This window comes from Orcinus orca, chromosome 7 (assembly GCF_937001465.1).
Source record: "Orcinus orca chromosome 7, mOrcOrc1.1, whole genome shotgun sequence".
Classification (NCBI taxonomy): domain Eukaryota; kingdom Metazoa; phylum Chordata; class Mammalia; order Artiodactyla; family Delphinidae; genus Orcinus; species Orcinus orca.
In genome coordinates, this window is record NC_064565.1 from 104238074 (window position 1) to 104259913 (window position 21840).

Here is a 21840-nt window from a genome sequence, read left to right on the forward strand (position 1 = left end):
AATTTTAAAAGAAAGCAACTTTCTCCTTTTGGGGGCAGGATTCTCCCCAAGTTCAAGTGCTGGCTCTGATACGAGCTTAGGTGAGTTTCACCTTCACGGTGCTGTTCAACTGTGACGGTCTCAGAGGTGGTGATGATAAAACCAGGAATTCTAGGTTTTGTGTTTGTTTTTAAATATGTTACCACCGGTGAGAGAAAGGACCCTGTGAAAACAGAGCAAAAATGCAGAGCCATGAAACTTGGTGGCCTCCAGGTGGTTAAAGCTAACATTCATTTATTCTATGTATTCCTTATAGAGTGAGACATCATTGCCTATAGAGGTCCCTAAGGAATTTAATTTAATGAAATGATCAGAACAACAGCAATTAGAATATAATTGTGTGTACGTAAATATGTATAGGGGAACTTTGATAGAGTTTATGGTTGCTACATCCATCCAGAATTTTGGCCTACATTATTAATCTGCACCACTATGAAGAAAAGGTTTGTTAGTCAAAGATAAACCATCCCGATGATTTTGAATTAGTGAACTCCAAATCGCTGTGGGATAATGAGATGGCACTGTGCACACACACGACTCTCTGCTAAGCAGGGGCCTTCTGGCTGGCCACATAGGAGGTCTCCTTATTGAAAGATTTATTTTTAATTTTGAACAGCTTCCCAGCATTACCCTTTACGAAAATTAAAATAAGGAGCTGGAATTTTGTCCTATTCAGCAAACCTCCTGGCAGGACTGCTCGCCATGTCAGAGAAAACCTCATTGTGTCAGAGGAATTCCCTGTCCACCATTTCTCTAGATCTAGAAGAATTACACCTACTTTTTAAATAAAACTTTGACTTTGTTTCCTTCCCAGGCATAATGTTTTTGCACATTTTCTTCTTCTGGAGGATTTCTGGCCTGTCTTCCTTGTGTTCTTTGTGCCTTCTGGCTTGGTAGGGGTTGACATAGTCCCTTGGGGCTTAAATCTTTAAATATACAGAGTCAGAGAAGTCTCCCCACAAAATCTGTGGGAGCCAAGCCTGTCCTCAGCACATCTCCCAGAGGCTACCCTCTGCCAAAGAGAATGACTTCACTTGTACAGCTGAGGCTTCAAAGGTCCATTCCTAGTTTTAATTCCATTAAGAACACAAAGTAGTGATGTACTGGAGGATAGCCGGAAGAATACAGGGGGGCTGAACATAAGAATATTGATTGAATCATAAACCAGATTCTCTAGGGGTGCAAAGACCACTCTGCACCTTCTTGGCTCCCTGTAACTCAACATCCTAGGTTTCCCAGGACCTATGTGCAATATTTCCTGCCTTCTTCCAAAAGACAACTAATAAAAAGCTGGCATTCACAGAGTCCTTGTGATGCTATCAAAACCTCCTAAATTGGGCTTCCCTGGTGGCGCAGTGATTAGGAATCTGCCTGCCAATACAGGGGACAGGTTTGAGCCCTGGTCCGGGAAGATCCCACATGCCGTGGAGCAACTGAGCCCGTGCGCCACAACTACTGAGCCTGCGCTCTACAGCCATGAGCCACAACTGCTGAGCCCGTGTGCCACAACTACTGAAGCCCGTGCGCCTAGAGCCCGTGCTCCACAACAAGGGAAGCAACCGCAATGAGAAGCCCACGTGCAGCAACGAAGACCCAAAGCAGCCAAAAATAGATTAATTAATTAATTAAATAAATTGATTTAAAAAATAATTTAAAAAACCCCCCAAAACCTCCTAAATCATACTAGCCTTTGTAGAGAAATAAAAGCGATGACCACAACAGTGTTCACATCCTAGAAGTGCAGAAATAAAAGGCAAAAACATAACAAGAGGATCTGTTCACACCACATATTTTTAAAGACTGGTCACATCTGTGTGACTTAAACTACCTTCTGGGAAGATCGGTCAGTCTAGCACCAATGCAAAATCTTCCCTCAGTCTTAACTTTTTATTTATTCTAGAGAGTTCAGGGAAAAGTGGAAAAAGAATGACTTTGGATTGGGATACTGGAATACTTCTCACTATGGAGTCAATCAGTACAGATATATTTTACTTAACTATTGAGTGCACTTACTGAAACTCTCATCTAAGGGAGCAGTGCACTAAGAGGCGATAGGACTGTTGGCAATTTATGATCCTTTTCTGATGAAGTGGGCTGTTCTTAAGAGCTTCACAAAAGGATAAACCACAGTCCTTTTTTCCTCCTCCCCTTTAAATCCCCAGAAATAAATAACACGGAGGTGGCAATGTGAAACATGTGGTAGAAATCCAGAATGGAAAATTATCATGAGAAAGTGTGGAAACTTCTTTGGGGGAAGAATGGGAGTAAGTGGGTCAGGAGCAGAGCCTAGAAATCTAGATTCTAATTCACACTTTGGAATACCTGATATTCAAGATTGGATAACAGTTCTGCAATTACCGCAGCAGAAACTCTCCATGAACAGAAAATGCTTTCCAGTCATCTGAATTAGAAGAGGAAAGTGATGCAGGAAACAAGGCAAATTAACTCTCCTCCTCCACCTGTCAAGTGTGAATTTAACTATGAAAGTGGCTACAAAAGTAGCATGTGTTTGAAGGAACATTTTGTCAACCACACAGAGCAAGCTACCCATTAAACCATTCATCATTCACAGGCTCACCACCTGGTGATTCCAGTAAAGACCTGTGTCAGTTATTTTTTAATTTTTAAAATAAAAAAACAAGATCAAAACTACATCCACTAATGCTGTTGTTGGAAAATACAGCAAATGCCAATATAGCACTCTGTGTTGGTAAAAATCAACTTTATATTCCTAAATAATATGTAAATGTGCTGATATCTGACCATGACCTTGTGATTAAAATGGCCAAGACGCATCCCTTACAAGAGAAGTCTAGCATGGAATGACCCAACCCAATGTCATCTGTTTTCAACCAGACACTGTCTTAGCCTTCATTTAATCTCCACCACCTAGTACAATGCATGTTACACAGTTGGTATCCAAAAAATTATCTGCTGAATGAAAAAACATCCTTCTAAGTATCTTTTGTATTATACTGCAGCTCACAGGTTTATGATTAGATCCCTGTAGTTCTTCTTCAACTGGAGAACTTTAGCATCCTTCATGGATATCAACACAAGCTCTTTCTCCATAAATGTTTAGATAGACGGTAAAGTGGAGCCAATCCCTACCTGCTTGGTTGGTGGTCACAGTGACGGACACAGATTGGTCTGGGCTAGGGTTATACTTGGATACGCCATTCACTGCCCAGATTTCAAACGTGTAGTTGGTATGAGCCAGGAGGTCAGTGATGGAGACCTTGGTGGACTTCAGTCCGTTCTGCTGCGGGGTGTAGTGGACCCCACTTCCGCAGGGTCGGCACTTGCTGGAGTCACCTGGTCCACATTTCTTGCACACGACGTTGTAGGAAATATCCTGGCGGCCACCCGTGTTCTGAGGACTGCTCCATTCCAAGTTCACTGAAGTCTCGTTGACATTTGAAATCAAGTTTAGAGGAGCAGATGGTGGACCTGGAAAAAGAAAGAAACAAAACAAAACATACTATCACATCAAGAACTGAAACTAGACTCTGGAATCTCTTGGAGCTTATATTCTTCTCTGCAGCTACAAGAAGCAAGACGGTCCTGTTTGGCAAAGAAAGCCAAAAGCAAATCAAGCCAGCAAAAATCTTTTAAAAGAGCAACATGATAGGGAATTCCCTGGTGGTCCAGGGTATAGGAGTCCACACTTCCCCTGCAGCGGACACATGTTTGGTCCCTGGTCGGGGAATTAAGATCCCACAAGCCGTGCAGCAAAAAAAATTAAAAAAAAAAAAAAGAGCAATATGATTGAAGGCTGTATGTGTGAGTGTCATTCTCCTTCCTGAACAAACAAATGTAGCATTGACTGCCACTGTGAGACTTGAAACAGCTCTATATCAAATGGGCTCCAAGCCTGACTTTCCATCTGAAGTGGCCAGGCTTTTTTTCTCATAACTTATCTAGTCTTAATCTAATCATCTGAAAGATGGGTATACGCATGTGTTTCTAATTCCCAGGGCTGTTGTGGGACTCTGGTAAATTAATAGTTATATACCACTTCTGAAGATAAATGATGATTCCTAAGTACGGTGCGTCACCAATATGGAATAAAAATAACTGCACTGTATAGATGCGCCTCTTCAGTCTGACATGGCAGTTGAGAGTTAAGCTGTTTATGGGTAATTAAGTAGGAACTGGTTTAACCTGGTTGCAGAGATGTCGAAGGTACAGTTGTTGAGAAATCTCAACTCCAGGGCAGGGATTGTGCAAAGACTCCTAAGACCCCATGTCCTGTCCTTCAACTGACCAGGGCTGCACCAGGCTCTTCTTATGATACACATTTCCACTGACATCAAAGGTTTCCAAAATATGTCTGGTGGCAGTGGCTGTTTTGAAACAGAACTGATTGCAAACAACATAAATGGTTGGTTTAAAAATAGTAACAATAAATAAGACCACAGACTCACAATGAACCATCTCGATTCTTGCTGTAGATTAGTCTCTATGCCAAGATGTTGTGACACAAACTGTCTTCAGGGAGAAGAATCAGGGTGAAACAGAAAAGGGGGAATTTTCCTAGTCTGAGCTGATTCCAAAGGTCTAAAAGATACCTGCTGCACTCTAGGAAAAAGTATTGACTCACTGCAACAATTGGAAGGTTCTCTCTTTTCTTTCCTCTTTCCCAATTCCAAGAAAAGAGCCAAAGCAAGTTTCAGTGACAATCTGAGGCTTCTTGCCTATTGTTTCTATTCTACTTCTAATATATTTGTAATGACTGCTTTCAGGGAAATGTGTCCATGTTCCCCAGAAAAGGAGGTTAACCGGAAGCCTGCATGAGGTCAGGAGAAGCTTTACCTAGTCAACCATAACGGAATATACTGTTCCAGACTAGCCATCGCCAGAGAATTGGAAGAGGTAACTTTTACGAATAAGGAGTCATGTTCAGTATTTATTACTTAGTTCACAGTGATGAATGGCTAAAGGATTTTGGTAATAATATTGAATAAGGGTAATTCACTCTCCTTTTCTCTTTATACAACTTAATTGAAGCCTTTATTTATTTATTTATTTTTGCGGTACACGGGCCTCTCACTGTTGTGGTCTCTCCCACAACAGTGATGTGGCCTCTCCCGGAGCACAGGCTCCAGGGTCATGGCTCAGGGGCCCAGCCGCTCCGCGGCATCTGGGATCTTCCCGGACCGGGGCACGAACCCGTGTCCCCTGCATCGGCAGGCGGACTCTCAACCACTGCGCCACCAGGGAAGCCCGAAGCCTTTATTTTAACAAGGTAAGCAGGACCTCCCAATCTCCCTGGGAGACTAATTACCGACAACCTCTCTCTCTTAATGTTAAGACCTGGTCCCCATCCTGAGAACCTTAAAGGAAAGACAGTGCTGTAAAATTTGTGTTAAAGGTAAGATTGCCCCCACAGAGGTCCTCAGAAAGGAAGCACAAATTTCCTTCTTGTTTAGATTCCAAATTTATATCTATGGTCCTTAGTAGAGTAATGGAAAACAACAGGATTAAGTAAATGTTTTTTTGAATAAATGATTAGAGCTATTTGAAATCACAGACTCCTAGAGCCAGATAAGATGTTAAAGATCATTTGGCTAAATAGCCTTATTTTATAGATGAGGAAATTGAGAGCCAGAAAGCAGAGTTGACAATACTGAAAGTTCACGCAACCTAATTAGTGACAGAGTCCAACTAAAATCCCAAAGTACTAACTCCCACACTCTGGGGTTATTTCCACATTAAAGGTAAAATAACAACAAAATCAGTAGCTTCAGCCAAAGTTTGAGAGGTAAAGATAGGAAAAGGGAAGGTGTATCTTCAATCCTGTTCAAATTCTGTAGCTGTTTCTTTCCGTCATAGTGAAATTGATTGCTAGTCTGCCGCTGAAGTTGACCACAGCTTGGTTCATAAAATGAGTCAAGCCACTGGTTCTTATTTTGCTGTGATTTTCAGGGTTAAATAAGAGTGACTCTCAAATGCATTAACCTCCTTGCCAAGGTTCCTAGTCCACTTTCACATGGGAAAATGTGACACAATGAATCAAGCACAGAAGCAAAAAGTCAGTAATTAGTATGTAGGACGGGGCATGGCAGTGTCTAAACAGAGAAGAAATGGAGCAGAAAACTAAATGGTCACAGGACTCAGAGATATAACGCTGCTACGTGAAAAAAAAAATACAAAGATGCTGCAGGGTTTCAAAATGGAGGGCTGGCATTAAAACAAGACGCAGTGCGGAATAGCCTTCTTCCTTGGGTCAGTGATCTTAAAGAATCTACCCTGGGGCAAATGCTCAACAGAAGACAGAGAACTAAGCAAGTTCAAGTTCAATGCTGCCTCCACGAATGGTTTGGTGACTTGTACTGCGTATGTGTTATGTTTTGTTGCCATAAGGAGTGATGGTTACATGGGGGCACAGCAGCAGCTTACACGTTGGACTATAGCCAGAGAATTGAGGTGGGGGGAAGGAATAATAGGAGTGTGCACCTAGTAGATGATTATTTTGGCCTCTGCATAAACCTGGGAAAGCACACTTGCTTTATAAATTAAAATCACAATGGTGGTTGTATTGAGTTTTTCCTTTTCAAAAAAACTTTGCCAATTAAAAGATGGTAAACACATCAGGTGTGTTTCCATGTATAGGGAAGGGCCATCTCTCCCTCAGAAAAGAAAGTATCCTCTTCTCAAGAAAATGAAAAAAACAGCATGGCCTTTAATACAGCCAAGTCAATCTGGGCCCAACGGTCATACTTAACAGCAGCATCTTAAAATAGTTACCTGTAGAGAGGACTAAAGAGAATAATACAGGCAACATGAGCAACACTGAGTTTTCTCAATAAACACAAGGCATCCAGAAGGAAAAAAACTTAACTCTTTTTTTAAAGTATTGAAACCCAGCAGGACTCTGTAGGGCCTTCCCGGGGACAGATCCCCATGGCCCCTCTCTCTTGTGTGTGGAAAAGCTTTAGCCTCCTAGGCCTTCCCCGAGTTCCAAAGAGCAAATTTAATCAGGGAAGTGAGAATATGCAGAAACAAAAGAAAACAGTCAAGCGAGACAAAATAATAATAGTTTAGCCATAAAACAAAGTCAAGGACCTTTAATTCCTCCTCAAGGGCTACAGTTAATATCCTGAACCATAACCTTGACTTGTTCTGTAGATACTAAAACCCCCATCAGGTAAAAGAAGCTAATTGCATGCTGACACAAGCACTAGACCCCAGGCCAGTTGGAACCAGAAGGTCCATGACTGAGATTCCCAAAACATCACCCTGTTACCTCACCATCAACCAATCAGAGAATTGAGCATGAGCTGATCACATACCTTGAGACTCTCTCCCTCACACTGTCTTTAGAAACCCTTCCCTGAAAGTCATCAGAGAGTTCCAGTCTTTTGAGCATTAGCTGTCCATTCTCCTCACTTGGGGCCTGGCAATAAATGCTGTACTTTCCTTCACCACAACCTTGTGTCAGTAGATTGGTTTTGCCGCAGGTCAGGTGAGCAGGCCCAAGCTTGGTTCGGTAATAGCATCATATCTAGATACTTAGGAACAATTAAATTTCTGGCAAATGCTTGCCTTTCTCATCAGAAATATGCCCACCTCTAAATGTCTCCAATTTCAAATATGAGATTTATAACTAATAGGGATAATCGTACCATTTAATTTTCTAGTCTCCATATTGACATCGTATGTACCAAGCATACACCAACATCAGGTAGCTGCAGGTCATTGTGAATTATAAGGTTTTATGTCTTCCCAAACTGCCCACTACTAGCCTCAATGTAGGACTGGCAGTAATCCTGCTTATGAGATTATTCCATATTTCAGGGCATTATTTCTATTTCCTACTCTGTTTGGAACATGTAAAGGGGTCTTGCTAATCAGACACCCAGTACATATCTGTTTCTATCACAGTTTGTGTGCTCCTCAAGAGAAGAATTGATGTCTTCCTCATTTCCCAGTATCTCCTATGATTCCTAGTTCAGAGCAAGCTCAATAAACTTTTGAGGAGTCACGAATGACTGGATGGGAAACTAACAAGGTCCTCTAATGCATCTTCTGCCCATCTACCTACAATGTTATTTTAAGCCTGTTAATTAATACAAGCTTCTCTGAGATAAGGCTGTACTAGCCAGCTTTTCACATACTGATTCATTACCATTAAGCCCTGTAAACGAGTATCTCAGAGTAGCTAGTTTAATTCAAGTTCTTCTTTTCTACATTTTAAAAATACTTTGGAACAAGTAGGGAGGGCTATGTATCATATAGAGGTGGTTTCTTCTGTTAGGAGGGACTGTGGAATCATTCAATTACTCAACAAATATTTATTGTGTCCAGTATTTGTCACCTGCTCTAGAGGAGGGAGGAAAAAGAAATATTCGGATTCATTTTGATACTCTCCTGGATAGTTGAAGGAAGGGGCAGGAAATCAAAGGGGGAAGGAAGAGACTAAAGGAAGTTAAATATGGACCATGTGAGCATCAGGAGGACGGAAGGGCAAGTACTCTTTCCTCTCTTGTTTTTCTAGCTCCACAAGCAGCCAGTATGGCTGGAAATTCAGAATGTGGGCTCTATCAATTGAAGTTTTGTTAATTCGGGATTGGTTATTATGACTTTTCTTCCTCCATCTTGACTTCAGGGAATGATTTCTTCAGGTATGAAGCTCTGGAAAACTTTATCTCTGAAGACAGTTAATTTTAACGGTTTCATGGGCCTTTTCCTTATTAGCCTTTATAGAAGCATGGTTTTTCTTTTAATTTTACTTTTATGAGCAAAATTAAGACACTTTAAAATACAAATCAATCAAATACTGAAGTATATTTAAGGGGATAATAAACATCCTTCCTTTACATTTTTGGTTTTATTTGTAAAACCTGCTTGATATTCACATATAAGCCTAAGGTTGTCTCTTCCTGCATCAAAGAATGGGGCTAGCGTGCTAAACTATTTTACAGTTCTCATGTTTAGAATGCCTTTCACATTTTTAACATAATTTAGTGGCATGGGTAATAGCTTAACTACTAGAACAAGAAGTCAAAGGCAATAACCCTTAACTTACTAACCCTTTAGAACAACATTCAACAAACCTCTGTAAAGGGTCAGATAGTCAATATTTTAGCCTTTATGGGCTATATGGTCTCTCTAGCAACTGTTCAACTCTGCATGGTACCTTGAAAGCAATCATAGACAATACCTAAACAAATGCATATGACTGTGTCCCAAGAAAATTTCATTTGCAAAAACAAGGGCAGCTGCATTTGACCCTCAGACCATAGTTTCCCAAGCTCTGCTACAGGGACTTTGATAGGAGCGAAGCACTCTCTTCCCATAAAGATGATGACTCGTAATTGTGCACATAATTCTAGGGACTTCAAGCATACTCTGAACTAATCTAAGGAGATCACACCCCTGATTTACACACTTATACAGGTCAGGTAACAACTCTGGCTTCTGAAGTCCGAGTTACACCTACTTTCTTTGATTAAGCAAGGAATAAAATACAGAAAATATTATGGCCTATGTTTTGGGTTTCTCATTGCTCTGACAGAAATGGCCTCTGTATTTCTTGCCACCGTGGATAAATTTAATGAACATCCATTTGCTTCACGGGTGTGAAAGACTTTCTGTATTGCACAGCAGGTACTGGTGGAAGGTGCTACAATGGGTAATTATTATTTTCTAGTGGGATGTCAACTTGCATTCAGTTGACAGGAGTTTGACAGTATGAAGTCCCCAAGAAACTGTAGCCAAGTTACAGCAGAAGCAAAGGACTATCGCGTCATATCCTGTTACATCATAAAAGAAATCTTGATCTTCCTTAACCTATCATGTGCTTTCCTCTGGGAAAAGACAAGCTTTCAGAAATGAACCACACGCTATCTAGAGAAATTAAATGAATGTGACATTTAACAAGGGCAATATTCCAAGCATCAAAGAAAATTCCAGTAATTCCACAAATCATAATTCTTCCCTCCCATGTATTAGACGAAAGTGTAATTCCTGAGTAATTTAGAAAACATACTCGATGGCTTATGCCAGGATTTAAAGTAGCCCATTTAGGACAACCTGATGTTTTACAAATACACATGAAATCTGTAGGAGGCTTAATAAAATGGTTCAAAAAGGATCAGCCAACAGTCAATCCAAAGTCAAAAACACCTCCACTGTGAACTTGGGTGTTTGTTATAAACCACCCCATGGAAAGCCTAGGTCAGGATAATTGCACCTTATGTACCCCATGCCAAAGTCACAAGTCAGGTAAAATTCACTTCTTTATTCTTAGAGCAAGTAACTGAAATTTCAGCAAATGATGGAAACCCGCTTTGAGAAACGCATTTAAAAGTAGGTTCTGCCAAAGGGTTTAAATCTACATGGACACAAGGTGAAATGTGCCGCATGAACCCGAAATTTCTGTTACTTACAACTGAAGTGCTAGCAGACTCCAGGACCAAAGGGTCAAAATAAGTCAAGTTTAAAACTCACATTGTCAGTAAAACTTGAAACCTGCAACTCAAATTCTTTAGACTTGGTAGTTGTGCCTGGAATTGTCCCCTGGCTTCTTCAAGAGCAGCCCCCTCCCCGCCTCCCCCGCCCCCTGGGGGGCGTGTCTCAGCTCAAATCTCACCTGACTACTCTCGGCAAAGTGAAATTCTTCCCTTTCCTCTATTTTAACCCTGTCTCATGATCTTTGTTTTTTCTTTCTTGTGAGAATTTTACATTATCTTGTTTATTATTCCCATGAAAACAGAAGCTCTATGAGAACAGGAATCTTTTCTCTTTTCCGGTTTATGAGCATCTTCCAGCCCTTAGAAAAATGCCAAAGGTGTAGTAGATGTTTACTAAGTATCTGCTGAACAAGTGAATGAAGGATGATTCTTTAAGCCCAGTCCAGCTCACCCCTCAGAAGCATCACAGCCACAGCACTTCGGTATATCACATCGCAAAAGGCAAAGGTGACGGGGGAGGAAAAAACGGCAATTACATGCTAAAAGCTTTAAAAAAAAAAGTCTGCAACCAGGGCTAGGAGATAGCTGCTAGGAAACCAAAGTAGCCAGGCTCAAGTATAAAGCAGCTTCCAAAGCTATCACACACTTTTAATACTTAGCTGATTTTTAATCACCATTTTAAAATTCAATGCCTGTGCCATGAAATTAATTCTGGATATGGAAGAAACATTCCCCCAGAGCACGGGCAGAAACATAATTCTTAAATGATCAATTTCTTGAAGCGCTACTGTCATGCTACTAAAATGTCGAGGCAACCAGGACAAGACAGAGCTTCCGAGGAAGAGGCACCTCAGGTCTTGAGTTCCATTTCGTAAGGCTTCATTAATCATGTACAACTTTTGGACTGTCAATAATACTTCAGTGCCTTAGCTGTAAAACCCTCTAACCCTTCAGATAAGCCTTTGTTAATCTCTCTCCAGCTGAAAGACAGGTTATAAGGCAGAATAAACAGTTGGGGTGTGTAAGTTTTGACTCTGAAACAAAGCCCATGCATCCCCCCTGACAGTTATATACGTGTCACTACTAATTGCCTTCTCTCAGACTTTGCTGCTGTGGGTGAGTTTACACGAAGACTGCTGCTGGGACACCTCTTCCAAGATGTATGCACAGCGCGTAACCTTTTATAGCGGCAGTTTATGTGTTTAACAACGAATAGAGTCGAAGCAGAACTGCCCATGATTAAAAAACAGAACCATTCCAACACATCAATCACTTATTACTGTCACGAAAAATTCTTGGTTTCCTGTAGAGGTAACTCCTTGCTGAAAGTTTGCTACCACCTATTTTTTCGGTATATCTATTTTTCCTATTCTACACCCAGGAACCATCTGTCTTTTCTTTACTAGGTTAATTGCAGTTGGAGTTTCTTTATTTTAAGATGACTAGTTTATGGCTGAAGTGCTTTATACAGTTAACTCTCAGTTATCCATGAAGAAGTTACAATATGGAAGACCACGAAAAGTAATTTTTTAAAGAAATTTCTAAGTATTTTGCTTTAGAATTAGCTAGCCTGTGAATTCATCTCTTGCAAAGTCCTTTTTCATCCTTTATCTCATTTAAGCCCCATAATAAAATCTGTCAGAACAGTACTTGTTACCCCAAGCAATCTGATGACCAAAAACTAAGATATGAAAAGTGAAGCAACTCACCCAAATTCACACAGCCGATATGTGCGAAGATAGGATCAGAAAGCCTGATTCAAAGGCTAAAACGACCCCCTTCCCAGAGATACGGACAATTCAAAGGAAAAATGAAGCATATCTACGAATTCTTTGTGGACCCAGCTGGAGTGTTCTCACATTTCTCCTGGCTGCCCTGCCCTTCAGGCTGAAGTTCGCTGGCATTACCTCCCAGATGGTGCTCTGTTCCCTCTGCCTGGTTCCTACATTCCACTCAAGAGTAGGAGTTTTTGTTAAAGATGCTTTCCCGGGTGGAAGGTCACGGGAGGGTGGGGGGCAATTCTATCTATGCAACAGGCCTCTCCCCTCAGTCCATCTTCTGCCGAGCTGTAGACGGCATGTAGAGCAAGAGTCAGCTATGACAGGAAAATCAAAATGCTGATAGCAGAGAAGGCATCCACTTCTCACCCCAGGGGATCTCAGGAAAGTGTCTAATTGACCTTGTTTCACAGAAGCATGCTGCGCACAGCCACTGTAGGACTTCCAGGAGTCGTGTCAAAAGTGCTATCCAGAGATGACGGGGCTCGGGTGGTAACAAGCCATTCTTAATTATTCATGGTGGTGGAAAAATTGTAATAACCTGGCTAAATGACGCTGGCAGAAGAGTCAAGTCTTTCACTTGGGCACACATTCGTGTTCCTCAAACATATGCGTGTTCTGGCTGAATCCACATTGTACTATTAATCCCGATAAAATGTCCACATCGGACTGCTTATCTATATAAAGCTAGAATAAGGTTGGAGGATAAAATGCTGAGGCTAAGGTAGCATTTTTGAAAAATAACTCAATGAGCTGATATCTGATCTTTACTGAATACCTTAGAACTTTTAAAATTTTACCAAACGGCAAGTGATCAGCCTGGGGTCTGTCTAGTGCTTTCCATTAAGCACACTTGATGCTTTTTTCCCCTTATATCCTTAATTGTCTTTAGACAAGAATCATACACTTGGGTTCTTTAGAGGTAATTGTTTCTATTCACAGTCAAAAGGCTGAAAGATAACTTAAAAGGAAGAAACAAGGATGTGGTTTACTCACTAACTGATGTCAGACCTTGAACTAGAGATCTAACTAAAGATGCAGCTTAAAAATGGAATGGGTGGAAGGCTGCATCTGAATCATGAAAATGGCTTTGGTTGTTTTGATCAGTTTTCATGGTCCAGAGGACAGGCACATTTGGTGGCCTATCAGCTGGCTTAACAGGCAGTGGGACCGTATGTTCTGCCTTAAAAACTACGTCACATGATCTGGAAAAGGGGGAGTTGGTGTCTTAATTGAGTTTTTGTCCTATGGAATGCAGTATGAAACTACACTCTAATATTGCAAATTTTATAAATCACATGAAATAACCAAACCTTAGATTCAAGAATTTTCATAAAAGTATGTTCTCAAAAAAGGATTGATAACATAGACAATAAAATGTGAAGTGGTTAGGGATCAACCAATGGATCTTCTGAAACACTTTTGTGAACAAAACTTTAGGAATCTTTGGCCTTTATTCTCATTCTTCCACTAACTAGTCTGTCACCAGAGCCAATTACACTCTCATTGATCAATTTCACAGAACGTCCTTCCTTCCATCATTATATTATTAGTTACTTGTACTTCCAAGGCAAAAAGAAATATGCTTTTGGGTGGGGAAGAAATGTAGTGTACTTGAAACCGATAGCTACCTTTTATCCTGTGGTTTATAACATCAAAGTCTCCTGTTAGACATCCCTTCCAAAATCCCTTAGCTGGACTGTTAAGCATGTAAGTCTTTGGGGCAGAGATGAACATCAGTGGAACCTTCAAGGGCTTGTTGGAAAATGGATATGAGATTTCCAAAATTAAAGCACTTAAAAAATGAAAAAAGGGCTTTCCTGGTGTCACAGTGGTTGAGAGTCCGCCTGCCGATGCAGGGGACGCGGGTTCGAGCCCCGGTCCGGGAGGATCCCACATGCCGCGGAGCGGCTGGGCCCGTGAGCCATGGCCGTTGAGCCTGCGTGTCCGGAGCCTGTGCTCCACAACGGGGAGAAGCCACAACAGTGAGAGGCCTGCGTACCGCGGAAAAAAAAAAAAAGAAAAAAGTCTCTCTCTTCTCCTGACCTTGGAAACAAGTAAGGACGATGTTATTTTAATTTGCATTCAAATGTTAACAACGCAGTCACACAGCACCACTGGGATCCACATCGGGTTTCCACTGAAGATTGCTCATCATTTCATTATGGTTCATTATGTGGATAACTGTCAGAAAGCATTAGAAGGGAGGGCTTTGAGTAATAGAACTGAAATGGTAATTTTAAAACAATACATTTTCTAGAGGAAATACAGTGGTGCGATAAATTCAATTAGAAAAGGCAAATGTAAAGACAAAGTAAGTGATGCTTTGCTGTTTGGAGCTAGGCTGTTTCAATTTCTTGATAACCTAAACCTGCAGAAAGCTCTCCTCAAATCAGGACCTTTCGTCACAGATCTTGGTAAATTTGCCCTCATTAGCACTGAGCTCCTCCAGTACAAATTGTCTTAAAAGCTGCAATTTTGGAATATTTTAGGCCACATCTAAGTATCAATCATTCTTTGTTTGTTTGGCATAGCTGACTGAATTATTCAAGGCCGTTTACTTACAGACAGATTCGTGAAGGCCCTTCAAGTTGGCAATCTAAAATAATAATCTCTTATTTACAGAGTGCCCCCAATCATGAGGCTCTAATAAGTTTCATCAAACAAGTTAAACAAAGAGGACCCAACAGCACAAGGACAGATTTCCAATTGAAAAGTACAGAGCACCGTAATGGTGCTCAGAAGTAGAAGAGGCAAAATAACAAATCAGTTCTTTCTTTCCAGATATACAAAGCCAATTTGCTTTTTCACAAGGCATTTTTTCCAGTCCATTTTGAAACACAATGAAGGATTGGAAAGTTACCTTAAATGTAATACTGGTTCTGTCTTCCAAAGGGGGAAAAGAACACCGACTAGAATCATTGAACGAGCAACTGAATGACTAAGGCTTCAAGGTCTCCCAGCACTGCTGATCACCAGACTACGTTCCCCGACTACAAGGAGAGGTAAAGGAAGGGGAAAGAGATCTGGAGGAGAAGCGTTGGTGATCATCAGAGTTAAAGGACATTGATTTCATTGATAAAAATCACACTGACTGGTCGGAATGGCCATCACTAAAATGTCTACAAATAATAAATGCTGGAGCGGGTGTGGCGAAAAAAGAACCCTCCTACACTGTTGGGGGAAATGTAAATTGGTGAAGCCACTATGGAGAACAGTATGGGGGCTCCTTAAAAAACTAAAAATAGAACTCCTGTATGATGCAGCAATCCCACTCCTGGGCATATATCCAGAAAGGACGAAATCTCTAAGTCATAAAGATATGTGCTCCCCACGTTCACAGCAGCACTATTCACAGTAGCCAAGATATGGAAGCAACATAAATGTCCATCCATAGATGAATGGATAAAGAAGATGTGGTACATATGTTCAGTGGAATATTACTCAGTCATAAAAAAGACTGAAATGCTATTTGTAGCAACATGGATGGATCTAGAGATTATACTAAGTGAAGTAAGTCAGAGAAAGACAAACATCATGTAATATCACTTATATGTGGAATCTTAAAAAAATGATACAAATGAACTTATTTACAACACAGAAATAGACTCACAGACATAGAAAACAAACTTATGTTTACCAAAGGGCAAAGGAGGGGAGAGGGATAAATTGGGAATTTGGGATTAACAGATACACACTACTATACATAAAATAGATAAACAGGGACCTACTGTATAGCACAGGAAACTATATTCAATATCTCGTAATAACCTCTAACGGAAAAGAATCTGAAAAGGAATACACACACACACACACACACACACACACACACACACACTCATATAACTGAATCACTTTGCTGCACACCTAAAACACTGTAAATCAACTATACTCCATTTTTTAAAAATCACATTGAAATTTCTTCTAAGAAGTGGTTCATGAAAGCAAAATCCCTTAATCAGCTTAGATGGCATCCTTGTATGTATGGAGGCCTGCGTGTCTGCCTTGCTGGCAACGTCTCCAAAAACCCTGTTGACCTTCTTGACTGATGTCTGTGCCTAAAGGGAACACTGACATTTCCACTCTTTGGCTGTAACCTAGTAACACAGTGGAGACCCCACAGTGCCCGTGTTTGATTATGCAACTCCAAACCAGGTTGGATTTTCTTCATCTGGGAGACAAATGAAGTACTCGATTTCCATTAAGGGAGAATGTTCAGAACACTTGAAATCTCTCTCTAGAGTCATCAATGAGCTGAAGAAATGGCCTGAAAGTGACAAGGACAGAAGAGAGGGTCTCCCATCACATGCGATCCACCAGGGAGGCTCTAAATTCCTACTGGCTAAAAGTGGTCCACAGACCAGCAGCATCTGGGGACTTGTTAAAAATGCAGAATGTCAAGCCTGACATCTCCTACCAATCCCTAGGTGTCTTTCGCGTGATTCTGCGCACACTCATGTTTAAGAAGCATTGTTCTTACTCTCTATTCTAACAGGTACAGATTATTTTCTTGAAAATGTTCACATGATGCCTCCATTGAAAACTGCCTATCTAACTCACAGCCATTTATGCTAACCTAACCTAACAAGAAGCTCCATCCAAAGTCCTCCTAGAGATAAAGTTTATTCTCCATTAAATTCTCTGAAGTTCTCCAGCAATGTCGACGGTGTGAAGAACTTCTTAGGTGTTTCCTTCTAAATTAGCCAATGCTGCTTGTATTCCGGGTCTAATCGTTCTCCAAGTGAACAAAAACCTGATTTTACAAGCCAGTGGAGCAGAGTCTCTCTTTGGCCAGAAGAATGAGTCTCAGAGAGTGTGTTTCATTTCTTCATTAGTGTGCCGTCACAGTGAGCGATCACTAAACTCAGGGCTGCATAAGAATGTTGGGGTTAAAGACAGCATAATGAACAAAGAAGTCCCTGATTATCATGGCTGTCAGCACAAGGGGATTGGGTTTGTCACCTGGCTTAACCAACTGGGAAGAACTGATTAGAGGCTGGAATCACTTTGAAAGGATCCCTGATGTTTATGCTCCTTTCCATCCCCACATCTTGTCAGGAGAAGCCGATAAAGCTGGGGGCGGGGCGAGGGGGAAGGGCTTCATTTTCTGGGTTATTTGATCAAGGGGTTCTCTGAGAAACTCCCACTGTCTTCTCTATTGAAAAATCTACCACCGCACTGTCCAATGGAACTTTCTGTGATCATAGAAATATTCTATAGCAGTGCTGTTCAGTATGGTCACCACTAGCCACATGTGGCTGTTGAGCCCTGAAATGTGGCCATTAAAACAGTCACGTGTGCCTCGTGGCTACCGTCTTGGACAATGCAGGTCCACTGTACTCACCAGGATGGAAGAAATCTAGAAGGAGAGCCGTAGGCTAGAATAGATTCTAATTCTTTTGTTTAATTTACTAGTCTATCTGTTAGCAAAATATGGTCACCTCCCAGATTACCCCTATCTCAAAGAGGTCTTAAAGAGTCTTGTGTAGTAAAATAAAACTTAAAAATTCAACTCTGTAGAGAAGTGGTCTCAACCTTGTCTGTACAGTAGAATTATGGGGGCAACTTTTGAAAATACTGATGCCTCAGTCCTACCCCCAGAGCTTCTGGAGTACAGTACAGCCACTGGTAATTTAATCATGTAGTCAAGTGAGACAATCCCTTTAGAGGGGCAGTGAGATGCACTGGCTGTCTGCTGTGGAGGTCATTTGGGGAAGGAAGTGACCAGCTGGGGATAAAAGAAGAGAACAAACATTCGTTATATCCCTACCATGTGCCAAACCTTTGCAAATATCTTCTTGTTTAATTCTTCTTCTTTTTTTAAAATATTTATTTATTTATTTGGCTGCTCTGGGTCTTAGTTGCAGCACGCAGGATCTTCATTGCCACGTGTGGGATCTTTAGTTGAGGCATGTGGGCTCTTTTAGTTGCAGCATGCAGGATCTAGTTCCCTGATCAGGGATCGAACCCAGACCTCCTGCACTGGGAGCACGGAGTCTTAACCACTGAACCACCAGGAAGTCCCTTCTTGTTTAATTCTTAAAACCACCTCACAGGTAGATAGTGAGAATCCCATTTTATAGATCAGTAAACTGAGGCTTGGAGAGATTAAATAGCCTCTCAAGTGTGTGGTATTAACATCAGCACTGTGTTTCCTCTTAACTCAGAGTCAGAGAGATACAATAAATGCAATGATCTTGTTAGGAGAGTGTTAAGGATCACATATTGCTTTGGTATTTTCATGGGTCTCTTATCAATGGCACAAAAAGCCACCTCTCTTACGTTGTTGAAAACAATCTCTGAAAAATGCAAAAGTTACTTTCATGTTAAACTTTCAGGTCTAACCATAGGCTAAAATCAATATTTTCTTTCTCTCATTTGCATAGTCAGGGTAAAGCTAATAATTTACTCCTACAGAAACATACAACTCCAAGGTTCAGAAACCACTTTTACACATATGGTAAACATACCAGTAACTCAGGCATGTGGCAACCTTTGGGGTCTCCCTAAGCTCCCACACAGCAAGCTGCAAGAATTAAGTGATTGGCCCATGGCCCCCCAGAATGCTAGATAACAGATCAGAATCATAAGACTAAAAATACCTGGGAGAAAAAGCCAGGTTGTCTTGCCATCAGAGGTGAATTTTATGAGGTTCACCATCAAGCCCCAGCCTGGAGAAGACTTATCTGTGTGGAATGTAGGTGCTGGACTGCATGATGCAAATTGAGGGCAATTATCACACTGTTGTCCCACTATATTTCCCTTTGAGCTTGCTATTGTGCCCTAAAATCTCAACTGGAGAAATGTTGGTAGTGGGTGTGGACAGAGGAGGAGAGTTTATTATTAAACTAATTGCACACAATGGAACATAAGAGAAGAATATTTAGATTGGAAAAGAAACAGGCTGGACTTGAGCATATCAAATATACGTGGCATCCAGAGAAAGTACTTAGTCTATGGAAGGAACAGAAAAAGAAGATGAGGAAATCTTCGTCCAGTTATGTTTACAACTAAGTCTGGCCCTAATATACTCCTTCCCTCTGAAAATGTGTGCATGAGCTAAGGAAGAGGGCAAGAGTGCCTCCCAATAAATAGAAACTGTGTGAGGCTTCTGGTCTTGCAGCACGACCACCAAGCTGGGGTGTAGTCCTGGTCACGACCCCTAACATCTCTGAGCTGGTAGTTACCTCATCTCTAAAATAAAGATAATGTCTAGCTCATAGATTGTTATCATATGAGCCCTATGATAAGTTAATCAAAAGTGCCTAATGCATCACCTGGGTATAATGATAAAATGGTTGTTGTAGTTATTATGACAATAATTATTATCCTCTCTGGTTATGAAATGAACTCCGGAGGGTACAGCAATTTCAGTACAAATTTGGGATGGCCCTGCAGTTTCTCCGCTCACTCCTTTTTTAGGTTGTTGTTTTGCTTTTTGTTTTTGTTTTGTTTTTGTTTTTGTTTTGCAGTACGCGGGCCTCTCACTGTTGTGGCCTCTCCCGTTGCAGAGCACAGGCTCCGGACGCGCAGGCTCAGCGGCCATGGCTCACGGGCCCAGCCGCTCCGCGGCACGTGGGATCTTCCCAGACCGGGGCACGAACCCGCGTCCCCTGCATCAGCAGGCGGACTCTCAACCACTGCACCAGCAGGGAAGCCCTCTCCGCTCACTCCTTTTAAAGGTGGTCTTTGACTGGGCTAGACAATGGCCCCCCAGCTGACCCAACTGACTCCAAACCAGAAAAACAACCTGCTATCTGCAGTGATGTTTGCAGGCCAGCCAAGATGGAATGTTCGGTAGTTAAGGAACAAAATAATGAAAGTCCTGATGACAGTAAAAGCTAACATCTGTCAAGTAGCATGATTTTATACATTTTACATAGTGTGTAAATAACATGAGTGTACTGAGTAGCAACAACCATGAGGGAGGTACTATTATTAGACCATTCTACAGATGAGGAGACTGAAACTTAAAAGGCTAGATAGTCGTTTGGGTACTAAATGATGGGCTGCGAGACAAAGCCAAAACCTGTGGAAAGCCCCTGTGCCTGGCCACTCAGCTCTGTCCCTCCAACACAGTCTCAGTCAATGAGAACACAGGGGTGGAATACCCGGGCCCACCACTCCCTGCTCTGGTCAAGGTCATAGCCACTGCAGGGTCTATGAATCCCAGAGTATGCATGAAAGGAATGTCAACCCCCGGAAACACTGTCCATGTAAAGTGTGAGAAAGGAGTTCTCTATTCCCCTGCATACCGAGGTGCCAACCCATCCATTCCTTAACCCAGCATGTGTTCAGTGTCTATCATTAAACAAGCATTTATTAGGATCCAGGTCTAAATGTTATGAACACAAAACTCTGAGGAAAGAAGGAAGAAGGGTAATGACATTGCAAGCTATGACATCTGTGCACAGAACTGAAACCACTTGCCCACATGTGATCCCATCCTATACCTGTTTCCCTTGCAGCTGTCACTCTTCCCCAGGAGTCCTAGATGAAACGGTAAAGCCGTTTATAAATTCCAGTCTCAGCTCTAATTACACTGTGTCAGACAACCCCTGAATGTTCAATCTCTGCTCCACTAAGTCGTCTGTTGGCAGCCGTGCATCTTGAAGGCGACAAACTCAGTGAGAAAGAGCCTTTCTTTCCCTAAGGATTGCCCCTGCTCTGACTGGGAAAAGATGCATGTTTCATTTCATTTGCCCCCTGCATGGTTATCCTGGGAGAAGGCCTAGCAGTGCCCTGCTAGGTGGAAATGAAAGCTGTTGGTATATAAGAAACGGGAGATGAGCGTACAACTTACGGGTGCAGGGCATGGAGGCAGCATCGCTGTCGGCTCTGAAAAAGCCTCGGTCACAGGTGCACGACGTGGCCCCTTCCCAGACAGAATAGCTGTGTGGTGGACACTTGGCACAGCTGGCGTCCGTGGACAGGGCCTTGTAATATCCAATTTTGCAAGCTAAAGGAAAGCAGAAAAAAAAAAAAATCAACATAAACCCCTGATAACATAGCAAAGCGAAATGTTACCTCCTTGATTCAGAAGAAAGGAGACATTTTTGCTAATCACTAGTGAGCATCTGGTTTGAGATGCAGGTAAAACAACCCAAAACATTTGTTGATAACAGTCACTCTTTAAGAGCCATTAACATTACGGTCAGGTGGCAAGCCCTGTGGAAAAAAAATTTCTTAAAACCAGTTGTGTCAATAAAAGCACAGCTGAAGTTTACCCTGCGCTTCCTACATGCTTATATGCATGATGCCGTTTGATCCTTACGGTGCCCCCTTTCCACAGGCACTGTTACTAGTCTTACCTTGGAAATGAGGAATACCAGCTTTGAGCGGTAAACTGTCGGCACCAGACCATGCATCTGGTAAATGTCAGGGACCAGCTTTGACTGCAAGTGCTCGGCCCCCAAAGCCTGTACTCTTGGCCCCATGCTATGGAATCTGACAGCATGGTTTTGAACCAAATAGCTGGAAGTGTATCCCAGCGCCAACAAAAAATTGGTAGGTGATTATTTCCTAATTACGCTCAGCTACAGAGAGAACCAAAGTGAAAGACCAACAGAAGCAACCAAGCATAAAAGAAAAGAGTTGGTAAGACA

General features: G+C 41.7%; 1 protein-coding gene across 3 annotated transcripts in view; it reads right to left on the bottom strand.

Annotated features, from left to right (window-relative positions):
* Positions 1 to 21840, bottom strand: part of EPHA4 (EPH receptor A4) — a 142000-nt gene that overhangs the window by 57805 nt on the left and 62355 nt on the right. For all 3 annotated transcript variants that reach the window (XM_033426865.2, XM_004262662.3, XM_004262663.2), the window contains exons 4-5: positions 21039 to 21194; positions 3151 to 3489 (exon numbers count right to left, since the gene is read on the bottom strand). In XM_033426865.2, coding sequence (XP_033282756.1) covers positions 3151 to 3489; positions 21039 to 21194 — 495 coding nt within the window. The remainder of the gene's footprint in view (positions 1 to 3150; positions 3490 to 21038; positions 21195 to 21840) is intronic.